The 25,472-nt window shown below is 34.4% G+C and overlaps 3 protein-coding genes across 5 annotated transcripts; 1 reads left to right on the top strand and 2 right to left on the bottom strand.

Annotated features, from left to right (window-relative positions):
* Positions 1-371: 371 nt before the first annotated feature.
* LOC134253800 (uncharacterized) lies at positions 372-10,027 on the bottom strand. The gene is made up of 2 exons (XM_062736388.1): positions 9,450-10,027; positions 372-2,329 (listed from the first exon to the last, which is right to left on the bottom strand). The coding sequence occupies exon 2, from the start codon at positions 1,920-1,922 to the stop codon at positions 408-410; it is 1,515 nt and encodes a 504-aa protein (XP_062592372.1). The 5' UTR covers positions 1,923-2,329; positions 9,450-10,027; the 3' UTR covers positions 372-407.
* LOC134253801 (uncharacterized) lies at positions 538-17,608 on the top strand. Of its 3 annotated transcripts, none has more exons than XM_062736391.1 (2): positions 538-548; positions 15,804-17,608. In XM_062736391.1, exon 2 carries the CDS (start codon positions 15,826-15,828, stop codon positions 17,125-17,127), a length of 1,302 nt encoding a protein of 433 aa, XP_062592375.1. In that variant the 5' UTR covers positions 538-548; positions 15,804-15,825; the 3' UTR covers positions 17,128-17,608. The 3 variants fall into 3 exon arrangements, with proteins under 3 accessions (XP_062592375.1, XP_062592376.1, XP_062592373.1); XM_062736392.1 differs by lacking the exon at positions 538-548 and adding an exon at positions 3,958-4,032; XM_062736389.1 differs by lacking the exon at positions 538-548 and adding an exon at positions 15,246-15,408.
* Positions 17,509-24,949, bottom strand: LOC134253802 (fumarylacetoacetate hydrolase domain-containing protein 2-like). The gene is made up of 7 exons (XM_062736393.1): positions 24,632-24,949; positions 21,545-21,761; positions 20,816-20,875; positions 20,545-20,713; positions 19,756-19,864; positions 19,035-19,122; positions 17,509-18,024 (listed from the first exon to the last, which is right to left on the bottom strand). The coding sequence occupies exons 1-7, from the start codon at positions 24,790-24,792 to the stop codon at positions 17,962-17,964; spliced, it is 867 nt and encodes a 288-aa protein (XP_062592377.1). The 5' UTR covers positions 24,793-24,949; the 3' UTR covers positions 17,509-17,961.
* Between the last annotated feature and the right edge of the window lie 523 nt (positions 24,950-25,472).

The following is a 25,472-nucleotide window of genomic DNA, read 5'->3' as shown; positions in this document are numbered from 1 at the left end:
GACTTTATAAAAAATCAATAATTTAAATCTAAGTTATGAAATTTCAAACTTTTCCAAGTCTTTTGTCATGAATCCAGATCATTGATCCTGCATACATGTATTATAATACTCACTAAATACACACTGAGATTTAAAATTGGAATTTAAGCCGTATAAATATGGTCGTTTTTTAAATAGTATTGTTTTTCAATTAGTTTTTATTGAACTAATTCGAAATCAGAATGTTTTAATCAACTGCGTAACATTACTAAAATTCTAATTGTTTGACGTATCAATTCTGCTTTTAAAGGGCGATTGATCGTACAAGAGAAAACATTAAAAAATAACAAATAAAACTCGATGTATAAAAATGTAATAAGCTGAACACAGATGAAAAATAATAATTTAAATGTATAAAATCATGTTAATCATATTTTTTTCAAACTTTTCTTTTTAGAGCCTTTCATATTGAATTTTTTCATATATAGAGGTTTAATGTCGGGCTCGTCCGCCGCTTCCACGTGTAAAACATCTACGTCATCGGGAGAAGCAGGAACACTGTCATCAATGTACGGTTCTATGTCTTTATCAAAATCATTTTCCTTTAGACTGTGAAGCCAGTTGAACACTTTAAGGTTTCTATGTGATCGGTTCAATACTTGTCCTCTATTCCACATTTCTAAATCCTTTATCTTTATTTCATGATAACGCGGTCTACCCATTCGAACACGTATATCGTCCTTGATTACGAGGCTAAGATCGGGCGTAATGCGAATCCGTTGTACTATTTTTGGTACATTACAATAATCCTCCTCCACATATGCAGGGAATTCCTCGTGTCTACCAATCATTGTCTGCCGTTCGTTTGATTCTCCGTAACCCGTCACTAGATTAATTGCCATAGTGGTTGACATGATCTTTTTCTGAACACGTTTTGTCAAACCACGCCTTAAATCCATCTCCAAGATTTGTGTGTCTCCCTTCCATACGGACACTTTCTCTTCCTGATTGACAGGAGAGGCGGATCGAGGAGAGGGCGTGGCGGGTGCCACCGACCCCTGACTGGATGTGAGTGTTGTTCGAGTAAGCTGACGGTGAGAGAGAAAAGAGCGTCTCCCACCGCGAGATCGTTGTCTCTGCTGCATCAGGGCTATCTTTTCTCGCATTCTTTGTTGTCTTATTTCCTCCAAATTAATGCCACGACTTCGAGGTTTAGCACCAGCCGATAAAGATCTTCGAACTTGTCTAGGCGGTGAAGGAGTAAAGGAATCCCTCACATCACTTAAACTGGGAGTCTTTTTAAGTTGTCCTGCAAACAGTCGACTTCTTGTTATACCTACTGAAATCAACATTTTCTTTTCGTCTTTATCCATCAGACGAAATGCTTCACTTTCGTCATCTTCAAATCGTTGAACAACGTCCATTCTCATCGCATTGTGAGTTTTCGAAAATTTATCCAGAGCACCTTTAGCACGTTGTCTCGCGAATTCTTCCCATTTTGACACCACCTTTTCTGTAGCAGACGGAGCCCTAGAGCTTAAGTTTTTCCTTTTACGTCGTCGTTTTGTGGCAGTGCTCGAACGTTCTTCGGGTGATGCAGCTCTTGTTGAACATGAAAGCAGGGACAATTTAGTTGTTATGGACTCATCACTCGGAATTCGCTTCAAAGACAGTTTCTTTCCAAGTCGACCAGAGTACACGGGTTGTTTGGGGGGTTTCACCATCGGCTCGATGGGTACAATGGTGTAATCGGGCATCCATGATTGTAAAGATCGAGATAAACGCCCCTCGTCTGTCAGAGCGTCATCGAAGCTGAATTCGGAGGACGAGTCGAACGCCATAAATCCGTCATCTGTTGTTTTGGTTCGCCTAGAATGTGGAGTTCTGGGTAAACTTACAGTGTCTTTGTCATCATCACGGTACGAACCAATTAGCGGCCCCATTCTTCGGCCGTTTTTAAAGTCGGAAAAAAATCAAACGGAAATGAACAATCGATGGATAATTCACATTTTCACTAGAACTAAAGTGTCCATTACTAACATCCGACTACCACTTCGTAGCTCTAACATTAGAATTATGTACGTGGGATCAATTCCAGGGATTTAGGTTTGTATGAATTTAGAGATTTGAGTCTCGTGTAAACATTTATCCAGATCTCTGGCAATGTTGTTGGTAAACTTGCCACAGAATCAAATAGTCCAAGCTTCCAGGCAAACATGAAATAGTGACTCTGATCCTTTAGAAATCCGAGATTAACGCCTGGTAATCCACTGCGCAAGTTTTGTTATGTCGATGATCCTTTAAATTCCAAAGTCGGGTTGAATATTAGGTCCCTCCCATTGTAAAATTCCTGAATAAATAAAAAATACGTATGATAATGTATGATTATAGGTTTTTCCAAATCCCGAGTATTAAAAGTCAGAAGCTAAAGTCCTTTTGAATAGAGCACAGATCATGATAATTACGTAAAGAATTGAACATTCGAAACATTCCGGGCACCAATCAATACCTAACACCAATGTCAATCTTGTTTTATAATGATTTGTTTAATATTTTTTGACTGGGCTTTCTAAATCTAAGGAAATGTACAGACGTAAACCAATAATCCAATAACTGAAAACGGCTCTAAGGAAAAAGTAATTATACTGTTCAAAAGATGTTATTTCATTGGCAACAAACACATGTTAAATCATTATTATTAATATTTATTTATGGTTATGTGTAGACATTTATGTACACTTTCGGAGTCTTCCTTCCTGATATTTCTAGTATATTTCTGCGTGGTTAAGAATAATTCAGGCCTCGAATAGAATCGGGAAATGAATACAACGTATACATCACTGATTAGCAGCAATGATAGAAAGGAATTCAGCCATAAATACTTACAGAAAGATTGAAAAGGGTCACTTTTCTAATTTCATCAAAAGTTAGAAAAACACTGAGTTTAAAAGTATGTGTATTGGGATTAAACAAGTAAGCGAGGTCGAATGTTGGTAAGCTAGTTATTTATATAAATGGTTTAATTAATTGATTAAACTTTGCCACGAAAGTAACAATGCGCTTAATGGTCGCAATTATTATGCTTTTGTTTTCTATAGAGTAGGTTTGGAAGTTTATCAACAAAAACCAATTTCTGCCAAACAATAACCAAAAATACACATATTCTACTAGGGACCCCCCCCAAAATGTAGAAATAGAAAACTGATTAAAATATACACACTGACAACCCTTGTACTTGCTGTTTTTAAAATTCTGTATGATCATACACCTCTTAGGTAAGTAATAAATGTTCAAAGACTCTATGATCATAAATATATATTTACATCCACTGAATATTTTCTCCTTTATTTCTTAAGAAACCCCATTGCGTTCATCACTGCATAAACTACAGTAGGCATGTCGCCTGTACAGATTTCTTAATCAGTGGCTGTTCCATCAATGAAACGTATAAAGACGTTCGCATCATTAATACAATAATTAATCTTTTTAAGCCTACTTTAATTGATTATTTAAACAGATATAAATATAAACAATAAAATGTCTTTCTTTGTTTGTTATTACTGGAATGAACGGTCGCAGCTATTGCAGAAAAAAATTACATAACCCGCGTAAGCGGGTTATGTATTTTTTCTGCAACAGCTGCTTCCGTTCATTCCAGTAATAACAAACAAAGAAAGCATTTTATTGTTTAAATAAGAAAACCAACATATATTTCGTGTTAACAATCTTGTTATCAAAGAAAAATAAACAAAGGAATCAGATTTTTTTTCATACCCTTTGTTGTATTTGTTGACGATTGATAGAATATTCATGCAATAGATTTTTTGCGCAATTTGACGCCTGTCGTTTTGCTGTGACTACGGTTCTAGTGTAAACTTGTTATTGATTGCGCAGCAGGACCTTATGGTCCAGGCGCCACCCGATCGATCTCGGGGCAGAGTACCAGTTTACCTAAATAATTAATTTCATTAGGATATATCTTAGCTTGTTTACTGTATCATGACAACATTAGGTTTTCTTGTATGGAGAAAATGGACAAAATGGATCTTTATGGTAAGTGTTTTATTTTTATTTTTCAAGTAAAAGCATATTTTCAAGTCAGAATATTTGGATTCTTGAAGATGAAGTGAATAAAATTACATTTACTTGAAGACTTTTTCCAAAGGAAATAATTACAAATGCTAACATGAAAGATGCTGGATCTTCTGTACCTTTTACATTCTAGATATTATACCCGGTAATACACGTATTCTACGGTTTAGTGGTACTAGTAATTAGGGAAAAATACACTTTTCCCGTCCTTCGTTTTTTTATTTTGTTAAACGCCCCTTAAGAATTTAACACTCATACTGAGACATCACCACTTGCTGATGGAGGGCTACAGATTTCAACATGAACTACGAACTTACGGACTCGGAGCAATGAAGATCTTGTTATCTTAGCGCGGTCTCATCCAAAAGGACTGGTGTCCGAGTCCCGCATTTGCCACTCTTTCTAGCAAAGGCTCTGACCATTGCCCCACGCCTTTTCCCGTCGTTTGTTTGTATATTGTTTAACGTCCCTCTTGAGAATTTTTCACTCATATGGAGACGCCACCACTTTCCGGTGAAGAACTGCAAATTTTGTCCTCCGCACTCGGGGCCATTGAGCAGTGAGGGATCTTGTTCGTGCCAGCGCCTACTGCGACACGGGACCTTGATTTATACGAAGGACCGGTCTCCGCTTCCAACAATGGGATTCGAACCCGCGACGTAAGTATCAACTTCTTACATCGCGACTCTAGAGCAGACGCTCCAACCAATGCACCACGCGGGCGACCCTTTTCCTTTCGTATAATGAAGGTTTATGTACAAGTATCTACTTTTTGTGCCAATCTTTTTTGACAGTCTTATACCCGGAAGTAAGAATTGTTGATTTTTTAAATGTATTTCTACAATCTTTAGCTCTTTGATGACTTCTATTTATCTGATCTTTGTAACAACAAAGTTGGAAAAGTCACGCAGACACGTGAAGCATCAGTCCATGGGAATTGTAATGTAAACGAGTCATCAAAAGGTGTGGGTTTTTATACCCCCCGCTTGAAAAGCGGGAGGGTATATAGTAATCGTTAATTCCGTCCGTCCGTCCGTCCGTCTGTACGTCCGTCTGTCCGTCCGTCTGTTACGCTTTGGGGTACCCATCTCTTATCCGCAACTCCTCTCATACCACTGAATGAAATTTGATGAAACTTTCACAGAATCTTTATTACATATTGCCATTGTGCACCTCCTATTATACTTTTTGATCCGACACATATATTGGGTTTCCCGGCCACAGGAAAACATGGACTTTTTCACCAGTTATATCCATATGGGAGGCGGGGGGTATCATTTAGTGAGCTCATCGCTCACAGTACCTCTAGTTTATTATTAAGTTTGAATTTGAAAGTACAAAAATGATTCGACTGTTTTAGACTTAAATTGAGAAAAAGAGTCTCATTAGATTTGAGCAAACACAAATGGATTGAACAATCTCAAAAACTGAAAAAATTACGAAAAATGAAACTCTTTGAAAAATCTTTATAATGGCATATATATGTTTTTTTTCAGATGAAGGAACGTTTCAAATTTAAGTATATCTTCTCTTACCCTAAATCTGATTTTTGTAAATTACATCTATAAAATGGCAATTAATCAGTCTCCATTTTCTGATTGATGTATTTATACAAAATAAAATTGTATGTATATTTCTACACTATTTAAATTTAAAGTACAGTTTAGACTGAAGATTAAATTTTTATGATCGATATTTGTTAATTATTTAAAATTTGGACGAATTTCGCGCATGTATCGTTTCAATTACACTTTCAGATACGATTCAATGAGCATTTAAAACGGTTATCAATGAAAGTAAATCCTATCCTTGTTACAATATCTAATTTCTTCTTTAGGACAAAAAAGTACAGTCATAAATATATCTTATTCCCTCTCAGATTGACTTTAACATAGTTTTAATCTACTCTTCAATTGTATGAACTTTATTCTGGTCTCTTTAAATCACTCGTATTTTCTCTGGAATTTAAATGGTTATTAAAACGTGTGATATCTGGTTTGTCTTCAATTGAAAATCATTATCGGGTTCGTGTTGAAAAGACAACAGAGATTGAAAGCTGTCGCTACATGGACCCTGGACTACTCTTAAATACTTATCAATGAACAGATTAACCCCTAACAGGCTCTCACATGAAATTAACCCTTTCTGGATCCTTGACAATTTTTTTTTTCAAAAAAAATTTTATGATGGTACTTTTAAATATATGCACTAAGATTTACGAATTAAAATAAAACAAACCATGACCATATAGGAACTTATAAATTGCAGGGGGTACTTTTTTTGGACACGATGAAAAAGAAAGTCCTTCCTGTATCAATAAAGAATTTTGATCTTCGATATATAGGTCCTATCATTAAAACCTCATACCTTCCATTTCAAGAAATTCATCCACTATTGTTATTTTGATATATGCATATGATTATACCACACCCACCCCCAGACTCTACCTCCCCCTCCTCCCCCCAATGTTCCGACCACACTCTGGTAAAGATTTAAAAAAAGGGTTTTCCATTCAGTATATATATATATATATATATATATATATATATATATATATATATATATATATATATATATATAAAAAAATCACAACACCGAAATAAACTCAACCGGTTTCATTTCCAATCTTCAGGAGTTTGACAATACAATGCTTAGTTACACAAAATCAACATTCATATTGTGACGTCATAAAGCGTCAATACTTAGTCGCGCTTTAGCAAAGTTCATTATGACGTCATGATAATACGTACATAAGTTATTACGGGAAATTAGATTTTTTTATACAAATAATACAGTTATATTATGCGGGTAAAAGTATATTTCTTAAATGAAATATAATTATGTTGCATTTAAAACAGGTTTATGTCTGTTTATAAAATGTTTTTCTTTAGTTTCACGTTCTTTTTCTGTAGTATCCCTTCGGAATTTGTAGAATGGAAAGACAGTAAAATTAGGGGTTTTATTTTTGGCACAGTTTCTGATGTGTTCGCTTACGGCGGTACACTGGTATTTTGGTTCCCTAATTTGTTGTCGGTGTACGGTCATTCTGTGTCTCAGGGTGTCTCCTGTCTGGCCGATATAATTTTCACCACAACCGGCGCAGGTTATTACATAAATAAGATTAGAACTGGTGCATGACATTGATGTTTTAATAGTAAATACGCTTCCAGTTTTAAATTGAAATTTGGATCCCTCTGTCAGGTATGGGCAAGTACTGCATCTTGGCTTGTTGCATCTATTGATGTTTGCTGGTTCATTGTTGTTAGTAGAAAAGGACGCTTTTGTAAGAATGGATTTGAGAGACGGACTTTGTCGTTTACTCTTAATGATCTGTGAAGTTTCTAATATTTTTTTCATGTCTGGATCGTCCTCTAAAATAGGCAGATTGTTCCTAATAATGTTGAAAATTTCCGGATTTCTTGGGTTATGTGTAGACACGTATGGTATAACATTATTTACTTGTTTATTTTTCACTGTAAGTAGATCTTTTCTTTCTTGAGATTTGGCTTTGTTTATTCCGTTTTCAATCAATTGTATAGGGTAGTGTCTTTGAAGGAGTAGTTCTTGTAGTTCTGTAAGGCGAGATTCCAAGATTTCTGCATCGGAAATTATTGTGCAAAGACGTCTGGCTAAATTGTATGGGATATTATTTCTGGTGTGTCTAGGGTGACAAGAGTCAAATATTAGGTATTGTTTGGTATCTGTTATTTTGTAGAAAACATCCGTTATTAAACGGTTTTCTTTTTTAATAACCATTACATCGAGAAAGGATAACTTATTACTATCCGATTCCATGGTGAATTTCAAAGTGGGGCTCAGGTTGTTGAGAATATTAAAAAATTCCATTAGTTGATCTTCACTTTTGTCCCATATGACGAAACAGTCATCTAAGTAGCGTATCCACGACTTCCTTATAAAATTTTCAAAGTCCTGCCCGAATTTTTCTTTCACGGTTAAATACAGTTTTTCTTCTAATAACGGATGTTTTCTACAAAATAACAGATACCAAACAATACCTAATATTTGACTCTTGTCACCCTAGACACACCAGAAATAATATCCCATACAATTTAGCCAGACGTCTTTGCACAATAATTTCCGATGCAGAAATCTTGGAATCTCGCCTTACAGAACTACAAGAACTACTCCTTCAAAGACACTACCCTATACAATTGATTGAAAACGGAATAAACAAAGCCAAATCTCAAGAAAGAAAAGATCTACTTACAGTGAAAAATAAACAAGTAAATAATGTTATACCATACGTGTCTACACATAACCCAAGAAATCCGGAAATTTTCAACATTATTAGGAACAATCTGCCTATTTTAGAGGACGATCCAGACATGAAAAAAATATTAGAAACTTCACAGATCATTAAGAGTAAACGACAAAGTCCGTCTCTCAAATCCATTCTTACAAAAGCGTCCTTTTCTACTAACAACAATGAACCAGCAAACATCAATAGATGCAACAAGCCAAGATGCAGTACTTGCCCATACCTGACAGAGGGATCCAAATTTCAATTTAAAACTGGAAGCGTATTTATATTAAAACATCAATGTCATGCACCAGTTCTAATCTTATTTATGTAATAACCTGCGCCGGTTGTGGTGAAAATTATATCGGCCAGACAGGAGACACCCTGAGACACAGAATGACCGTACACCGACAACAAATTAGGGAACCAAAATACCAGTGTACCGCCGTAAGCGAACACATCAGAAACTGTGCCAAAAATAAAACCCCTAATTTTACTGTCTTTCCATTCTACAAATTCCGAAGGGATACTACAGAAAAAGAACGTGAAACTAAAGAAAAACATTTTATAAACAGACATAAACCTGTTTTAAATGCAACATAATTATATTTCATTTAAGAAATATACTTTTACCCGCATAATATAACTGTATTATTTGTATAAAAAATCTAATTTCCCGTAATAACTTATGTACGTATTATCATGACGTCATAATGAACTTTGCTAAAGCGCGACTAAGTATTGTTTATGACGTCACAATATGAATGTTGATTTTGTGTAACTAAGCATATATATATTGGAAATATATATATATTTCGGTGTTGTGATTTTTTTATTATAACATTACGTGTGTGGATTTATACTATAAGTTTTTTATATATATATATATATATATATATATATTTTTTTTTTTACAAATTTAACTTTTCATTTAATGCACCTTACGGAATTCAAAGTAGATATGGAGGAATAAATGTAGTTTCCATACGATACCTGGAAACGTATTAGTGAAAATAAACAACAACATATATCTTTGAATAATTAATAATTCCTGAGTTACACAAACATATGGGTTTATACTCAATGGAAAATTAGCTATACATCTGTTTATGGTTACCTTTGGTTGATTTCTCCCCGGTCCGTAACCGCAGATGATGGTTCATGCGAAAAATGTTTCCAATAAAATCACTGACAGGTGCTTGCTCAGATTCCCTTATAACTTATGCATGAAAAAAATAAATGTCACAAGAGATTCCTCTGGAATACTTCCGTATTTTCCTTTCCAAAGAGTCGTCAAAGAAAAAAAATTACATAATGAAGAAATAAGTCAGTGTCCTTGCTGCTCCGCTGTTTTCATATTCTGTCACTAACTACATAATTGGTATGCTATTCTGTTGACAGTCACACAATTAAATATAGGTACCGGTGACCCAGAGGTTAACATCCCAGAATTCTCAAGATTCTTATCTTCCAGACCTCTTTTGATTCCTTCTTAATATAGCTTCTTACTGCTACATAAAATCAACCTTATAAAAATTAACCAAGACGGTTGGCTCTTGTGTGAAATCGGAGCGGGGTACCCTTGTTTAGTCGTCTTTTGTATGGACTGTAAACTATCGGATTGAATTAGGAAATCTTTACACGTTCCATTCTTATTTTTGAATTACTTATCGTCAATTGAAACGATAAGATTTAAAATTCAAGTTCGCACTGCTATAGGGGTTTTTAAGAACATATGGTGCGTGACTCTGTATCGTAACCACAAGTCAACGCTGTTATTAACTTTACATACACCCGCATTGACAACATGAAAATTTCACAGAGAGAAAAGCATACAATTATTGACCGACATAAGCTAAAGAGATAGTCTATCAATTTATATGCGAATTATGAAATCAAGTTTTTCTTATAAATTATTTTCAAATCCCATTCGTGTGTATCTAAGGCTCTGATAGCGTGCTTTGGCCGTTTTGTCGAACATGTTAAATACTTCTCTACAGTTACCAAAAAGCAATTACTATGATAATGTCTCTTATTGTGAAACAAGGAGTTTGTATAGCTTATATAGACTACTTTAAATGCTTGCTGAGTTTATAATAAAAATATCAAATGCCTTTATAATGCCTCTTCTTGGAGATAGTTTTCAAACTGGAATTGAATTTAAATATGCTTTATTCAGATTCCTAAAAGTTGTGTTTTTGATAGTAATTCTTATGTATTTTGAATACCAAGATTCAAGAACATAGTTTCCAGAGTTCCACTATTACGTAAACTATCCTCCGTTTTTCACGAAAGAGGAAAACTTGTAAACTTGGGGTTCCTGATGATGGAACGTCAACAGCCCGTTTGTTTGTGGTTACGTTTTGTTTGCATAAAAATATAAATAATAGAAAAAAAACAGACAAAGACACGCAATTCGTACCCAGTATCTGAAAAAGATGCGATTCTCTCAAAATTAAAGCGGCAATACATTTGAAGAACTTTTAATGCTTTAGTTATGAATGTTACATTCATCTTGGTCGAAATATTTTTTAAACTCTGCCTGAAAGTTTATTAAGTCTCTTAAATAAAGAGAAAAATTGCTGTTTCAAACAAAAAGCTCCTAGGACAAAATAATATTATTTTCAAAGATCATATGGATTAATAAATTTGAAGTGGTAAAATACCATAATTTATCTAATTTGAATAAAGTTTATAAAATGAACTGTTGTAAAGTTGTGTTTAATTAAACAATACAACTAAAGTAATAACGAATAAGATGTTTGTAGAGCACTGATGCCCCTGTATGAGACCTTTCTTTTTTTTTCAAAAGAAGCTCAAACTTCAAACTCAAGGTCAAAATTGCTGGTAAGCAAAAAGATGGTTTTGTAACAAGAAACACAGTTGTAATAGGAAAGCCCTACCATTATCTGCTAGAATTCAAAACATTTTGCAAACACAAAAGTTTTACAGAAGTAGGTCAAAGTCAGAAAAATTGGTATACAAAAAAGGTCTTGTCACAAGAAGTACACAAGTAAAATGTGAAAGCTTTAGTAATAACCGTTCGAAAGCTAGGCCACGTTTAAAGATTTTCAAAAGAAGTCCAAAGGTCAAGGTTATGAATATTGGTACCCAGTAAAGTGAAAAATGGAAGCCCAAACTCCAACTGTTCATTAGTTATGGCTAAGGTAAACGTTTTACAAAAATAAGTCAAAGTCAATAGTTTTGGCATCGGCCACAAGGCACAGTTGACAGAGTGTTTCCTAGAGTTGGGGATTACGCAGCTGATTATTACATCGTGAGTTCGATTCCCACTGTGGGACTTGAAGACCTGTCCTTCGGGTGCAACCGTATGTCCCCACTCTCCAGCATTGGTCAATCATCTACCTTTCACTCCCTAATTCTAGAGATATTCTTCAACGAACCTGGACGTATTTTATTCACCTTCTAACGCTGTATAGTCGTCTCTAAACACCAATAAACTCGCTTATGTTTTGTTTTGTTCAGTGTGTGTGGCTTTTTTGGTTATTTCTTTCTTTCTTTTTTTTTTGGTTGTCAGATGACATAATATTCAGAACAATGGAGTTTATTGGTCTGTAGACAATTAACGTATAACATTTTAAAATCCCTTGCACAGAGCAAGAGCAAGTATGCAAAGTAGAGTTATCCCTCTTTTCATTCCGTAATGAAATGCTTATTGATCAATCTGATTCAAATCAGATCCTTTGATCCGCTCACATAGATCGCTACTTGCATATGAGTGGATCAAAGAATCCTATCTGACGACTAAGAATATGTTCATCAACAACATAACTTCGTCATTCAAAAATCACTCACATTCTACGTCACTCATCAACAACAATTATGCAGTCTTCGAAGACTTAGTCATCCAACAAATTGATAGAATCCCTTATTAGCCGACCTGTTTAGTATTGCTTTGAATATATTGAATATTTTATTCAAAAACTTTTCCATGAGAAGAAAACAACTCGACTCAGATGAATCGATCGACGACGTTTTATCAAGTAACAACAATATCCATCTGAATTTGAAATAAAAGATTATACCCACAGGGGCCAGTAACATGCTAAATTTGAATTTACGTATTGACTATATATATACAAAAAAAGAAAGGGAACCAACGTCAGCGTAAATTCAAATTTAGCATGTTACTGGCATATATATAGTCAATACGTAAATTCAAATTTAGCATGTTACTGGCCCCTGTGATACCGAGTCTGCCAGTTGTTTCATATTTGGATGTTTTAATTTACTGACCATAGGCGCTTGGTTTCAGGATGGTGTATTATGTGTTTTTCTAGGTGTGTCTGAATACCCTCATTAAAATAAAAATAAACAAGAGGCCCATGGGTCACATCGCTCACCTGAGTGGCTTTGACCATGCTGTTCTTTACCAGATTTTCCCCTTCTAATAACCTAATATGATTCCAAATTATGACCTATCCTACCCCCCCCCCCCCCCCCCGGGGGTCATGATTTGAACAAATTAGAATCTACACTACCCCAGGATGCTTCCACATAAGTTTCAGTTTTTCTGGCCCAGTGGTTCTTGAGAAGATTTAAGATTTTAAAAGAATTTTCCTATATATTTCTATGTAAAACTTTGATTTCCTATAGTGGCCCCGCCCAACCCCAGGGAGTCATGATTTGAACAATTTAGAATCTACACTATCCCAGGATGCTTCCACATAAGTTTCAGCTTTTCTGGCCCAGTGGTTCTTGAAAAGAATCCACCCTATTTTTGTCTTTTCTTGATTATCTCCCCTTGGGAGGGGACTGGGCCCTTCATTTTAACAATTTAAACTCCCTTTACCCAAGGATGCTTTGTACCAAGTTTGGTTAAAATTGGCCCAGTGGTTCTTGAGAAGAAGTCGAAAATGTGAAAAGTTTACAGACGGACGGACAGCTAGACAGACGGACGGACGGACGACGGACAAAATGTGATCAGAAAAGCTCACTTCAGCATTCGGCTCAGGTGAACTAAAACGCTGAAATTAGCACTAAAAATGTCATATTTACTGTATATAAAAAGAGTACTCTTTTTATATACAGTAAATATGACATTTTTAAAACGTGCTAATTTCAGCGAATTTTTATTTTGATGAGGGTATTCAGACACACCTAGAAAACCACATAATACACAAAATACACCATCCTGAAACCAAGCGCCTGATAGATGCTTTAGACGACAAAGGCCAACTATATTGTATGACAAAGTAACTTCAGCTTTTCTACCGTAAACTTTCCTTATTTATGTCCAGTAATATTCGGTTTTCACCCGCATATGGTGTAAATGTTTCTCAACTTCTTCGCTGAACGAAAGTATGCTCAGATTACGATCAATTTTTAAACTGAGACAGGCTACTCACACATAAGTTGATATTGCAGGGTTTCGTACGTTGCAAGTTTTTTTTTTCATTTTATTAGACTGACACATTGGTATTTTACTATAGTATGTAAATAATAGCAGATTACTGTCAATGATTAAGACACAGTCCACCATGGATAATTCTGGATAACATTAAGGCGTGTATGTTTGCTGTCTTCTTCTTTAAGAAATGCGCGGTTATTATTTTTTTATTAAATTAAATGTTAGGGCTTTTAGATCCTAGACAATAAAACTGATGTTTCTATCACAAAAATTAAAATATTTTAAAAATCTGTTTCATACGGTAGATTAATTTGTAATATTAAAAGCTTGTCAATGTCTCTGTCCAAGCTAATTGCTAATCTATAATTCCATTGTAAAATGGCAAGAAGTGACACGTAGGTTAAAGTAAACGACGAATTCAGCAGGGGTATCGCCAGTCAACCAAGGTTATCAATGCGTCGATTACGAATGAACAGAGGTATTCCTGCTAAGAATAGATTTCTGATAAAGCAAGGAGTTTTAAAACAAGAAAGGTGCAATGACGTCACTTCAAAAACTACATCACGTGACCCAGTAAAGACAATGCCAAACAATTGTAATTTATCAAGACGCGGAAATTGACACCTATCATGACAAAATATCTTTATTAAGCATCCACCCACCGGTTAACATCTAATTTGTTTATTCTAAACTTCAACCTTATGGATTATTGACAAATTTAGTTAAAAAGAAAACTTAAAAAGTAATCGTTCAAGTTCTGCAATTCAGCACGGAAATTCTTCATCAGTAAGTAAAACGTTTTGATATTGAAAACTAAAAGTAAGCAATAATTCCTGCAAAAAGATGGTGAAATTCTTTGTTTTTTCTAATAATTCCTCAGTGTGATAAAGTTCGCAATACAGGTGTCACTGAATTTGATGTACATTTTATCTTTAAATTGGTGCCATTTCATTTAAGATATTTATGAATAAATCGACGTCATTTAATAGTTGAGTAGGCTGAAAGACGTCTTACATTAAAAAGAAACATAAAACCTCCTCACACTTATCTAAAGACTAGGTTTTTGAATATTCAATGTACATTATTGGTTTTTTAAAATAAAAGCTTTACCAAGAGTTTCATTTGACTTTTTTCATGCTCTGAGCAACATGCTTTCTTTGCAAAAAGAATTTAAAATTGGTGTAAAGAGCTTTCTCTTCCTACCACTGGATTGTAATATTTGAATGCAATTGTCAAAATTTGCTTAAAAGTAGAGGGAAAAAAGACTAGATATAAGTCGGTAGGACCCCTCCTTGACAAAAGGGGACAATGTTATCTCCAAGAGGCGCGTGACTCTGCCTGTTGAGGACGAATACTTATGTTTTCCAAATCCAGCTTTAATTCCGTATATGCGATTCACCAGCACGATAAAGCCGCTATTTAATACAATCAACAAAACATGCATTTAAATCTTTGAAAACCGTTCGTGTACGACAAACCTTAGTAATTAAATTAACGGGATATATTAAATCTGTATAGTCCAGGGATTGTTATATGTGAAATGGTTTGACCCCTCTGAAGATTATAACTAGATATGTTTTGAGTGTATCTTGACAAACCAGGAGGTTTTGTGTTTCGTTATCAATTTAGACGGAAGGTTTGAATACAAGGTCTTGGAATATGATCTATTAAAATGACGTAGTTTATGAATTTGGTGTAAACTGGGGTAAGAGATGGTTTCTTTTTTTTTACTAACAAATTAATTACTTTCTAAGAATTTCAAGTCTTAATAGAATCTATTTAGAAACGGTGTTTTCCACCTTTGACGGTTTTCTTTTAAAGCGTTATTAACTTTGCCTAAAATTTCTTAACTCTGGATTTGATTTTTCGAGCATTAAATAGAACTGTGTTACTTTGATAGAAAAGATTTAATTAGATCGGATTAACTTGTTTATTAACTACTTGTCAGGGCGAAATAAAAGAGAAAGTACATAATATGGGTATGACAGGAGCCCTATTACATAGGGTTTTACGGAAAGCCTTTCAACAACATGTGTGTTATTTATTGATGAATAATCTGGAATATGAGGTGGTAATTTTCCAAAATTTGTTCTTTTGCAGTGGAAGTACCAAGATATAAATCATGTTACGTGTGTGTACCCCAGCCACTGTACACAGCCAGTGTCAAGGACGCATGCGCAGTCCTCTGAGAACAGATGTAGCCAATGAACTTCGACAACATATCATTGAACTGGTAAAGGAACAAACTGATGAAAACATCGATATGAATGTCGATGATTCTGCAATAATATATCAACTAAAGAAGAAAGGAGGAATCGCTCCCATTGAACCGATAAAGACAAAGGAAGACAAACAGAATGAAAAGGTAAAAAGAATTCATTTGAAAATGCTAAAAGAGACGCGAAGTAAAGGCGCCAATCGCTTCCCCGCGCTGGATTTTGGGGACGTTTCACACAGGGATGAACACTTGATTCAGAGTGACCCAAGAACAGCTAGTGCTAAAACAGTTAGATTTAAGATGGAGGACAGCAATGCCTACGTACCAGAAAATCAAAACCCAGGATATGAAGTTCGTGGCAATGCTATAAAATCTTCATCTGGACTTCATAAATCTGTGCCATTAATATTACGCAGAACCGAAGCAGCGCAAAGACAGGCCCAGATACATACTTCATTACAAGTATTCAAAAGACGTCTGAAAATCAACAATCAAAACAGTTATTTAGCCCCAAACAGTACTGTTCGTGAATCAGACTACATAATCCGACGTGTTCCTCTTCAGTTGGACAAAAAGAGTCGCACGAATATTACTCCTCTAGCACCGAGAATTTCTGTTTCCTCAAAATTACACGCCCGTCCTAGAACACCAACGTCTGCTAGACAACGAGTGGGCTCTCCATTACGTCCCACTTCTTCTACTTCTAGACCACACAGCGGGAACAAATCGCCGATTCCCACCGAAGAAAAAAAGGTCAAATTTTCGTACCGACTTCCAGATAATATTGGAAAAGAGTTGTTTCGAGAGGATTCAGAAATAATTCCTAGTGTGAATACATATGTTGTAGAAGAAACTCAAGCTAAGTTTGGAAGAAAGTATGAAACCCAGGCTATGTTAAATGTACATAACCTTGGTGTCCACGACGCACTGAACTCCGGTGAAAAAGAAAAAGTGAGGATTCACGAAGACACAAAAGTAGATTCTCGACTCATTCGCTGGGTCGAAGAATCCACAAATACAAACTTCACAAGAAGAATCAATCGAATTCGATCCGCATCAACGGAACGCTTTTATCGATCTGAATCTGCAGAACGTTTAAGGACAGGATCTGCAGACTCAAAGCATAGTCGGAAATTTCTAGAAGATCCAACAAACACGAACTCAAAAACATTTGAAAACGAATCAAAACTAAAAACAACTGATTAGCATTTAATTAATTTCCTTAAAGGAATTTTAGAAAAAAAGCGGTGCTTAAAACATTATGTGTGATATTCATAGATTTTGAAACCCATTTGCTACAGCAGTTAATCAAATTTACCATTACAGACTACAGAAATCTGAACTTCCAGAAAGTAATACGGGTATTTGTGAGTACCGAAATTCAAAATGAAACGTGTGCAGATTGTAACAAATATCTGTTACATATGTATGAATTAGATATGGCAGTAATACTCCTTTTCTATATAGAATATTTAAATGGCCGATAATGATCGATACAATGTCAACTATTTGAAATTCTTGTACGAATGCAATTTGTGAGCTTTAATTGCGCTTCTGGGTCATAAAATGGCAAATCAAAACACTCAATCTATTTAAAGATTTATTGCACCTGAATTCTGCACTGTCATATTACGCATGAAAGAAAGCAGGATTCAATTCCCTTACAAATTAAACATGTTAAATTTCATTTTGTTTTACTTGTCAATCAGATAAAATGATTTCCTTATAATAGTTAATCTACAGATCCCCAGTTGACCATTCAAATAAACGTTTCTGAGTTGCATCTCTGGGCTTCTGGCGATGATTTTCTTAAAATATCGAAATCAATAAGTTCCCTTACGTGTAAACCACAATAGCCTAATAGTTTAATTCTACACTAGATTTTGTTGACAGTAAAAGTAACACTATTTTGTGACAGTTCTCTACACTACATTGTTGACAGTAAAATTCTACACTATTTTTTGGACAATTCTCTACACTATTTTGTTGACTCTACACTAGTTTGTTAACAATTCTCAATACTATTTTGTCGACAGTTCTCTACACTATTTTGTTGACAACTTTTCCAATGCCATCAATTTCACATTCCACCACGTCTCCTTTCTAAAAAACAAAATAAATTTAATCTCAATACATCTAAAAGTCAAGTATCATACATGTTGTAATCTAAACACATCAACGCAATTTATGTTGATGAGCCATATGTTAAAAACAAAGCATCTTGATTTCATAAAGAACTGCTTTGTATTTCACATCTTCTGATTGAACATCGACAAAGTTACTTCGTAAAAATCGCTCTGATTCTTCACAAAAGTGCTCCGAAGTTGAAATTAAAAGTTCCTCATTGACGGCATATATGGAGGCTTCAGAGACGAAGTCTTCCAACAAAATGTTGGAATTCCAAAAGATACTAACTGTGCACCTTCAATAGCTGCCCACCTGTTTTTATATTCCTATGAAGCAGAATGATTCAGAAACATCGACATGAGAAGAAAACGCTTGCTTTGGCCTTCAGCTCGACTTTTAGTTAAATCGACGACTTGTTTTCAAGTTATCAATTAACAATAATTACCTCCATCCATATGTCAACTCGATATATTCCAGAGAAATTAAATAACAGACGCTTTACAGTCTTCCAGATCTGTATCATATCTGGATATTTTACTGACTATAAACGTGCCATCTAAGGGCCAAATAAGAACTAGTCATATGAAAAACGAGATGATTTCAGCTTTATCCATCAACTTTCCTTATTTATGTTGTTATATTCTGCCATCACTTGCATATGGTGTTTACATCTCCCGATTTATTATGCTCCAAGTACAATCGTTTTTTTTTAAGCTGAGGGAGGCTATTGACAGATAAGCTGATGTTAAAGAAATTTTAAATGACCCAGTTAAAAGTCAGCATTTCCTAAATTCTATATACTATATACCAGTTGCTGGGCCTTTGTTTAAATGTACATAGTGTGATTCTTAGTTAACATAATTTAAAGATCCTATCAAATCTTTACAAATGACAAGTTGCAAGACTAAAATTAAAAGTATGCATTTGGACATACATGTGTAAATAAATATATATATGTATTTTCTTTTATCATATAAAATATTTACCTTGAGATATTCTGGGGGTTTTCTAAAGACTCCGACACCAGGCGGGGTTCCCGTTAAAACTAGGTCTCCTGGTTTCAGTGTCATAAATCTAAAAAAAAATAAATAAATAAAAAGACAAGTTTTAGTAATTGAAATTCACATGTCTTATTTATCATTCAAACATACTTTAGCGATACGAGATTAAAGTTTTTTAAAAAATAAAATAATCGGAGGATCAACAACTAACATGCAAGAAAATGATCATCTTTCCAAAATTACATTCGTAAAGTATAAAATTTCCTAAGGATTAAACATTTGAAAGGCGTCATATAGGGCATTTTCAAAAAAAAACAAAAACAAAAAACAACGCAATAATGCAAAAAGTGCAATTAAGCAAAATCCATTATGATGCAATTTGAGTTTACGCAAAAAGTGTAATTGTGTCTTTAAAAAGTGTTTTATTTCTGATTTGGCGGGATTACAGTTAAGGTGATTCACCGAAAACAGGTACAAGATAACAGTCAGTACTGTAAATAATGTTATAGCTTAATGTTTTGTTGCGTGAAACAATAGCATATTTTTCGACATATAAGTTCTAAAAACGACCAGTTTTAGGATACGTGTACTTCCCAGATGTAAAGTATCAGACTTTAAGCATCTAACTTTTCTATCTAGAGCAAAATACAGTTCCTGCAAATTAATCCTGAAAGGGGATTATTAAATGTTAAATAAGAAAGCTTACCGAGAAATAAATGTTACCATGGCAGCCGTTTTGTGTACCAGCTGATTTGTGTTGCTGTCTTGTTTGGTGACGCCATTCACTTTACACCGCAGTCCCAGATTGTGAGGATCTGACCCAAAAATTAGTACTAGTAAGTCAAATGTTATAAACGTGATGACTTCTTTCAATTCTTGTGGAGTAATCTACTCTTCACAACTGTATATTGGGTGTACATCTCAAAATTAAAGTGATTCTATAAACAAAAACATGCTCTACATACGAACAATTCCTTAAACAAGGTAAGTAATATTAACAAAGATGAATCAAGAATATCAGAAGTTTTTCTTCAGTCTGTCATAATTTAGCAATATATATGGTGTTACAATGACCTTGTCAGCAGACACAGTCTTCCATTATAAATTCAAATGCATCCCGATGGACGTTTTTCATAGGTCATTTTTTTTTTACACACTGAATGGTCTAATATAGATTTTTTTCTGTTAATATTTCCTGATTGTGACGAGGAGAAAAAAGCGAGCGTGACCGGTCGGCATCTACAGGGGATGCTCACTCCACCTTGGCACCTGATCCCACCTCTGGCGATTCAGAAGTCTTTATTTGCCCTACTACTAATTGTTTGGATGGACTTTTGAGGTTGAATACTGTTCGTTGTTGAATACTGTTCGTTATCTCGATATAATTCACCCACGAATATTTTAAAATACAGATGCAATACCGTTGTCAGTCAATCATGAATTTTATATCTACACCTCAATTAATTTGAAAATTTTATTTAGCACTGAAACTGACCATTTATGTCCTCTTTCATGACAATAGCGGGTCCTAGAGGACAGAAACCATCCATGGCTTTTCCAATCAACCACTGCCCACCATTCTTTCCAGGTTCTAGCTGCCAGTCACGGGCGCTGACGTCATGTGCAACAGTATACCCAAAAACGTAATTCATGGCATCTTTTTCCTGCAAGGGTTTTAGTTTTATTTTTCAAATTGAAAATTAAAGAAACCGATCAAATCTGACATTTGTAAATAGACAGAGTTGTATAGGACTGTAGGAGTATACCTGAACACGCTTGGCTTCTTTTCCAATGACAATTGTCAATTCTACTTCCCAATCCAGCTTCTGAAAATTGATTTTTTTCCTTTTACTAAGTGGAAAAACAATTTATCTTACAGCTGAGATTATTCTAATCGTCGCAAATCACGGCCAAAATGTACGATGCTCTCCCACTCCGGAGAGAACTATATGCGGACTACGGACCGTGGCTCGAGACGATGATCTATTATAATTTTTACCAACAAGGGCTTACAGAAAACTTACAAGTATATACACTCAAGTTATCTTTCTTTGTATAGACGTGTAAACTAATAAATGTACCCCCTTCCCCATTTTTAAATATCAAGATTTGTTCAAGAGCTTTTAACATTTATTTTATTTAATAAGATCCCTAGTCCACGGATATCGTTTTCTCAACAAAGATGTTTTTACACAAGTATAATACATTGAGAAATCTGTGTACCTGTCAATATGCCCAATGAAACATAAATAATTTACTGTCATGTTTTAATCTAAAGTTTGAATGAAGGGATGGAGATAAATACAAAATTTACTGCCTGATATTACACTTGAAAAAAAATTTGCTGAAATACCACCTGTAGGATTAAATAATCGTAAGGGCATGCAAACAAGAAGATTCTAACCCTGACCATGCATTTTGATATTTCGTTCCCTCATTAATTCAATAGAATTCTACATTAAACAGTAAGTATGCTGATTTAAATAGAATCTGACCTTCGTCTCCTCGGGGTACACTAGGTCCTCCGTGGGGCCTATGATGCTGCTGGGGAACTTGTTGAAGATGACCGGTTCTACGGGGACAGGTGCGTTCTGTTCCTCGCAGTGGTCCTTATAATTCATCCCCACACATAGTACTTTGTCTGGGTTATAGATAGGAGCTACCACTTTGACAGTATCCCTCGGAATGATTGATCCGCCTCTGTCTATCACACTGTCAAAGAATTACGATTACTTTTCTTATCATAAAACAATATGTTAAGAAAGAAATCAAGTCATTTGCACTTCCACAAAAATTTGAATTAAGAAAATGCTATTAATACATGCAACATTCTAGCTTCAGATAAGGTGTAGATATCCAAATAATCGCAAGATCAACAACAATAAAAAAGTTTTAATCGTAGTTTGAATCATGCTGCAATACTCGTGCAGCATATTTATTTTGTTATGACTGCTTTTATTGGATCCGCGCACCACTTACTCAATCGCATTTCGCTTGAAATAGATGAGAGCTATGACCTCTTTGCCCGATATAAATTATACGTAGGTAGATTCTTCAACTGTCATCATAACTCAGTTGGTTTTAATTCATACACTTTAGGTACCCGAATGAATAAATATCACTAGGTCAAAAAATTAAAATACCCCCCCCCCCTTTAATCACAAATACAAATAATACAAATACTTTATTGGCACAAACACAATTATAATAACTGGCAAAGGCCCACTGAACATCATTAAATAATGTTTACATAGTTTTTTTCATGAATTGTCAAGTAGTTGACTTCTAAGTTCAAAACAGTCTTTGATGAATTTAACAGTAATTTTCAAGAATTTATGTATATTACTGTTTACATATAATTGTAACATATATTTCTCATTGCTAAGTTTATTATTTTTCTTTGTTATGTTATAAATATTACTAAAGAATGTGTTTCTTAGCTTAGAATAAGAATTACAGTGAAAAAGAAAATGTATTTCATCCTCAATCACACCAGTATTGCAAACATTACAATATCTTTCATTTCTTGATGTGGAAATATATCTACCACTTTCTATTGCTAGTTTATGTGCGCTATAAGATATCGATTATTCTCAATTACATGCCCCCCCCTTGTTTTCTTTTAACAAATTTTATTGCATGAATCAAAAGAATTGGAAATCTTTTAATTTACTGGTTGATCTGGCATGTAATAAAAATCCATAAAAATTGAGAATTAGGGGAAGGTCATTTTATTTTGAGGTGAGACCAAGGAAAATTTTTAAAATAACATTTCATGCATTTATTTTCATGCCAGTCAAGGACGGATTATTTTGTTCTCAAGATGATTAAAGACAAATTATTTTCTTCTTCTTCGTAAAATTCTTTGACAAGCCACAAAAAAACCAACCCACACCCCCAAAAACAATTTTCTATGGGGGGGGGGGGCACATGTCAACTGACAAGGAAGAGACTATTTTCTTCAAGTCAAGAACAGATTTCTTAATTCAGGTCTCACAGTACCAGAAATACACAATGAATTATAGAATTGCCGTTATGTCTAATAAACTTTCAAATCAAAATCTTCTTGTACCATCAATAACTTTGCAACAAAAATATTGTATAAAAAATTTATAGAGGCAAAATCGTCGTTTCCCGTAAACATTTTGTGTCAACTATAACCAAGTCATCAAGTGTTAAGTCAGTTAAACTGGTAATTTCTACTTCTACTTCTAATTAATCTAATCTAATGTTAGCATGTTAATCTGTTAATCTGTAATGTTAATCTAATGTTAATTTACGGCGATATTCGTTATAGTTGTTTTTTTACAACTGTGACTTAGTCTATCAGTATTTACACAGATGCTTCGGGACGGGACCCGCTTTCCGTGTTCGTACTCCAAGGGTTCTTTGACTTTTTTGATTAAAATATTTTTCTATGACATATTCACAAAGTATTACTACTAAAAAATCCAAAATTTAAGCTAAAACTAGCCTTTTATAAAAATCCATACGTCCTCTGATATACTAAAACAGAACGTTCTGTTTTAGTATCAGAGAGTATGGATTTTTATCGTTTACCAAAGGTTGATGGATTTAGCATATTAAATATACCCGATTTTGCCCTGATTGTCTTTAGACCAAGTGATAAACTCCGCTGTTTCACAGCATCTGTCATAAAATACCTTATAAATTAATTTAAGTAATTCATCTGCATCAGTTCAGTTCAGTTGTGGATTTCCCTCCTATGTATAAGGAGCACCCGTGAAGGTTGTTTCATAAAAGGCATAAAAATTAAAAATAAAAGAGATAAAGTGAGGAAAAGACAGTTAGTAAAATCTATTCTATGTGGTGCTGTAAAATAAAGTTAGAGGTGAAAGACCAACTAAAAATAAAACAAGAATTTACATACTATACAGTAGCTTAACTCCTAAAGTAAAATTGTTTCGGCCCTAAAAATTCTTAAAAAAAAAAAAAAAAAAAAAAAAAAAAAAAAAAAAAAAAAGCCACAATTAAAAAGAACTTTACACCGTTTCCATGACTGTTTCTATTTAAAAAAATTATTTTAACTCTAAAAATAATTTTATATTCCTCTTTATCAAAAAAAAAGGAAAAATATTAAGGTCTGTTGGTTGTAGACTGTGTACTAATTTTTTTAATAATTTGAGCTCTATGGCAATGTAGAGCAAATACCATGTTGCGGCTCAGGTTCTCAATAAATATCTGAATTTTGTTGTTTCTGGATGGAATCTCTGAAAATGTGAAGTAGGAGGGGTCGATAATAATCTGTAGCAATCTAGAGTCCTCCAATAAGTATGAATTTGATTCCTGTGTGCCAATTTTTTCTTGCAGGTAATGACCTGCATCTTGGAGCAGTGAATAGCTTTTTATTTTTACTGGTATCATATTTTTATATATTTTCACGTTTGTGTGGAACACTTTCTCTCTCTCTTTCTCTTTCTCTTTCTCTTTCTTAGTTTGAAACATGATACGAGAGTTTATTCGAGATAAATATTTCGTTAACTTATCACCTTTCTTGGATCCGGCTCTTCAATACATGTAACAACATTGTATACTTCACTGTCCTAGAGGGAACATCCTACCTTTTTGCTGCAAGTAAGTTCTTCTGTCCACCTTCAATAAAACTTCGCATGTCTGCTGGAATTGCAGAGTCTCCTGCACGTAAATCCACGATGTCCCCTCCATCGCGTACCTCTACCCCCACCTGTCTCACTCCGCCCCTCTCAAACTGGATAAACCGCATATTGTTCACAGAGTCAATTTGTCCCGAGAAGTTACGAACGCCACGATAAAGTCAGATGACAACTCTTCTTATCAGGTCATTGATAGTATATTTGTATGCTAGTGATCTGCACATTCCTTCTTTACTAAACTACTATTCACAGTACTTATTCCGAAAGTGAAAGTTGAAGATTGGTGTAAAAGTAGATATTAGCGTCTTGACGGTAAATCTCAATGAGCAGAGAACTTTAGTTATTGCATGGTTCTGTTATTTGTCAATAAAATCATTATAAAAATATTGTTATTGTTTCTTACGGGTTAATTTAGTGAGAGAAAAATTGTGCTGGTTGAATTGTGATCCTTCTTGTCTGGATTAGCCAGAGATTTCATATATTTTGTCTTGGACAAAATTTCCCAAAAGGTATGTATGTTTTAAAAAAAATACTCTGACATGGCTTATGAAAATTTTTGTCTTTTTTTTCTTCAAACTTTTCAAATAAAGCGATTTAAAGTATGAGATATTCACAGTACAATAAGAGACAGTAATGTGTTTGGATAATATTGATGATAAGTCCTATTGACTCGGCCACTCATACGAACGGAAGATACTAAAGACCTGATATACTAAAGACCTGATATTGACCTGATGAAATAAAAATTAATATAATTTATTTGTTTTCTGTGTTTAACATTATGTTTTGG

The sequence above is a fragment of the Saccostrea cucullata genome, unplaced genomic scaffold (assembly GCF_032062105.1).
Source record: "Saccostrea cucullata isolate Sc308-1 unplaced genomic scaffold, CSIRO_AGI_Scuc_v1 ctg112, whole genome shotgun sequence".
NCBI classification, from domain to species: Eukaryota; Metazoa; Mollusca; class Bivalvia; order Ostreida; family Ostreidae; genus Saccostrea; species Saccostrea cuccullata.
The sequence above is the reverse complement of the archived record's forward strand: the minus strand, read 5'-3'. Positions and strand labels throughout refer to the sequence as shown.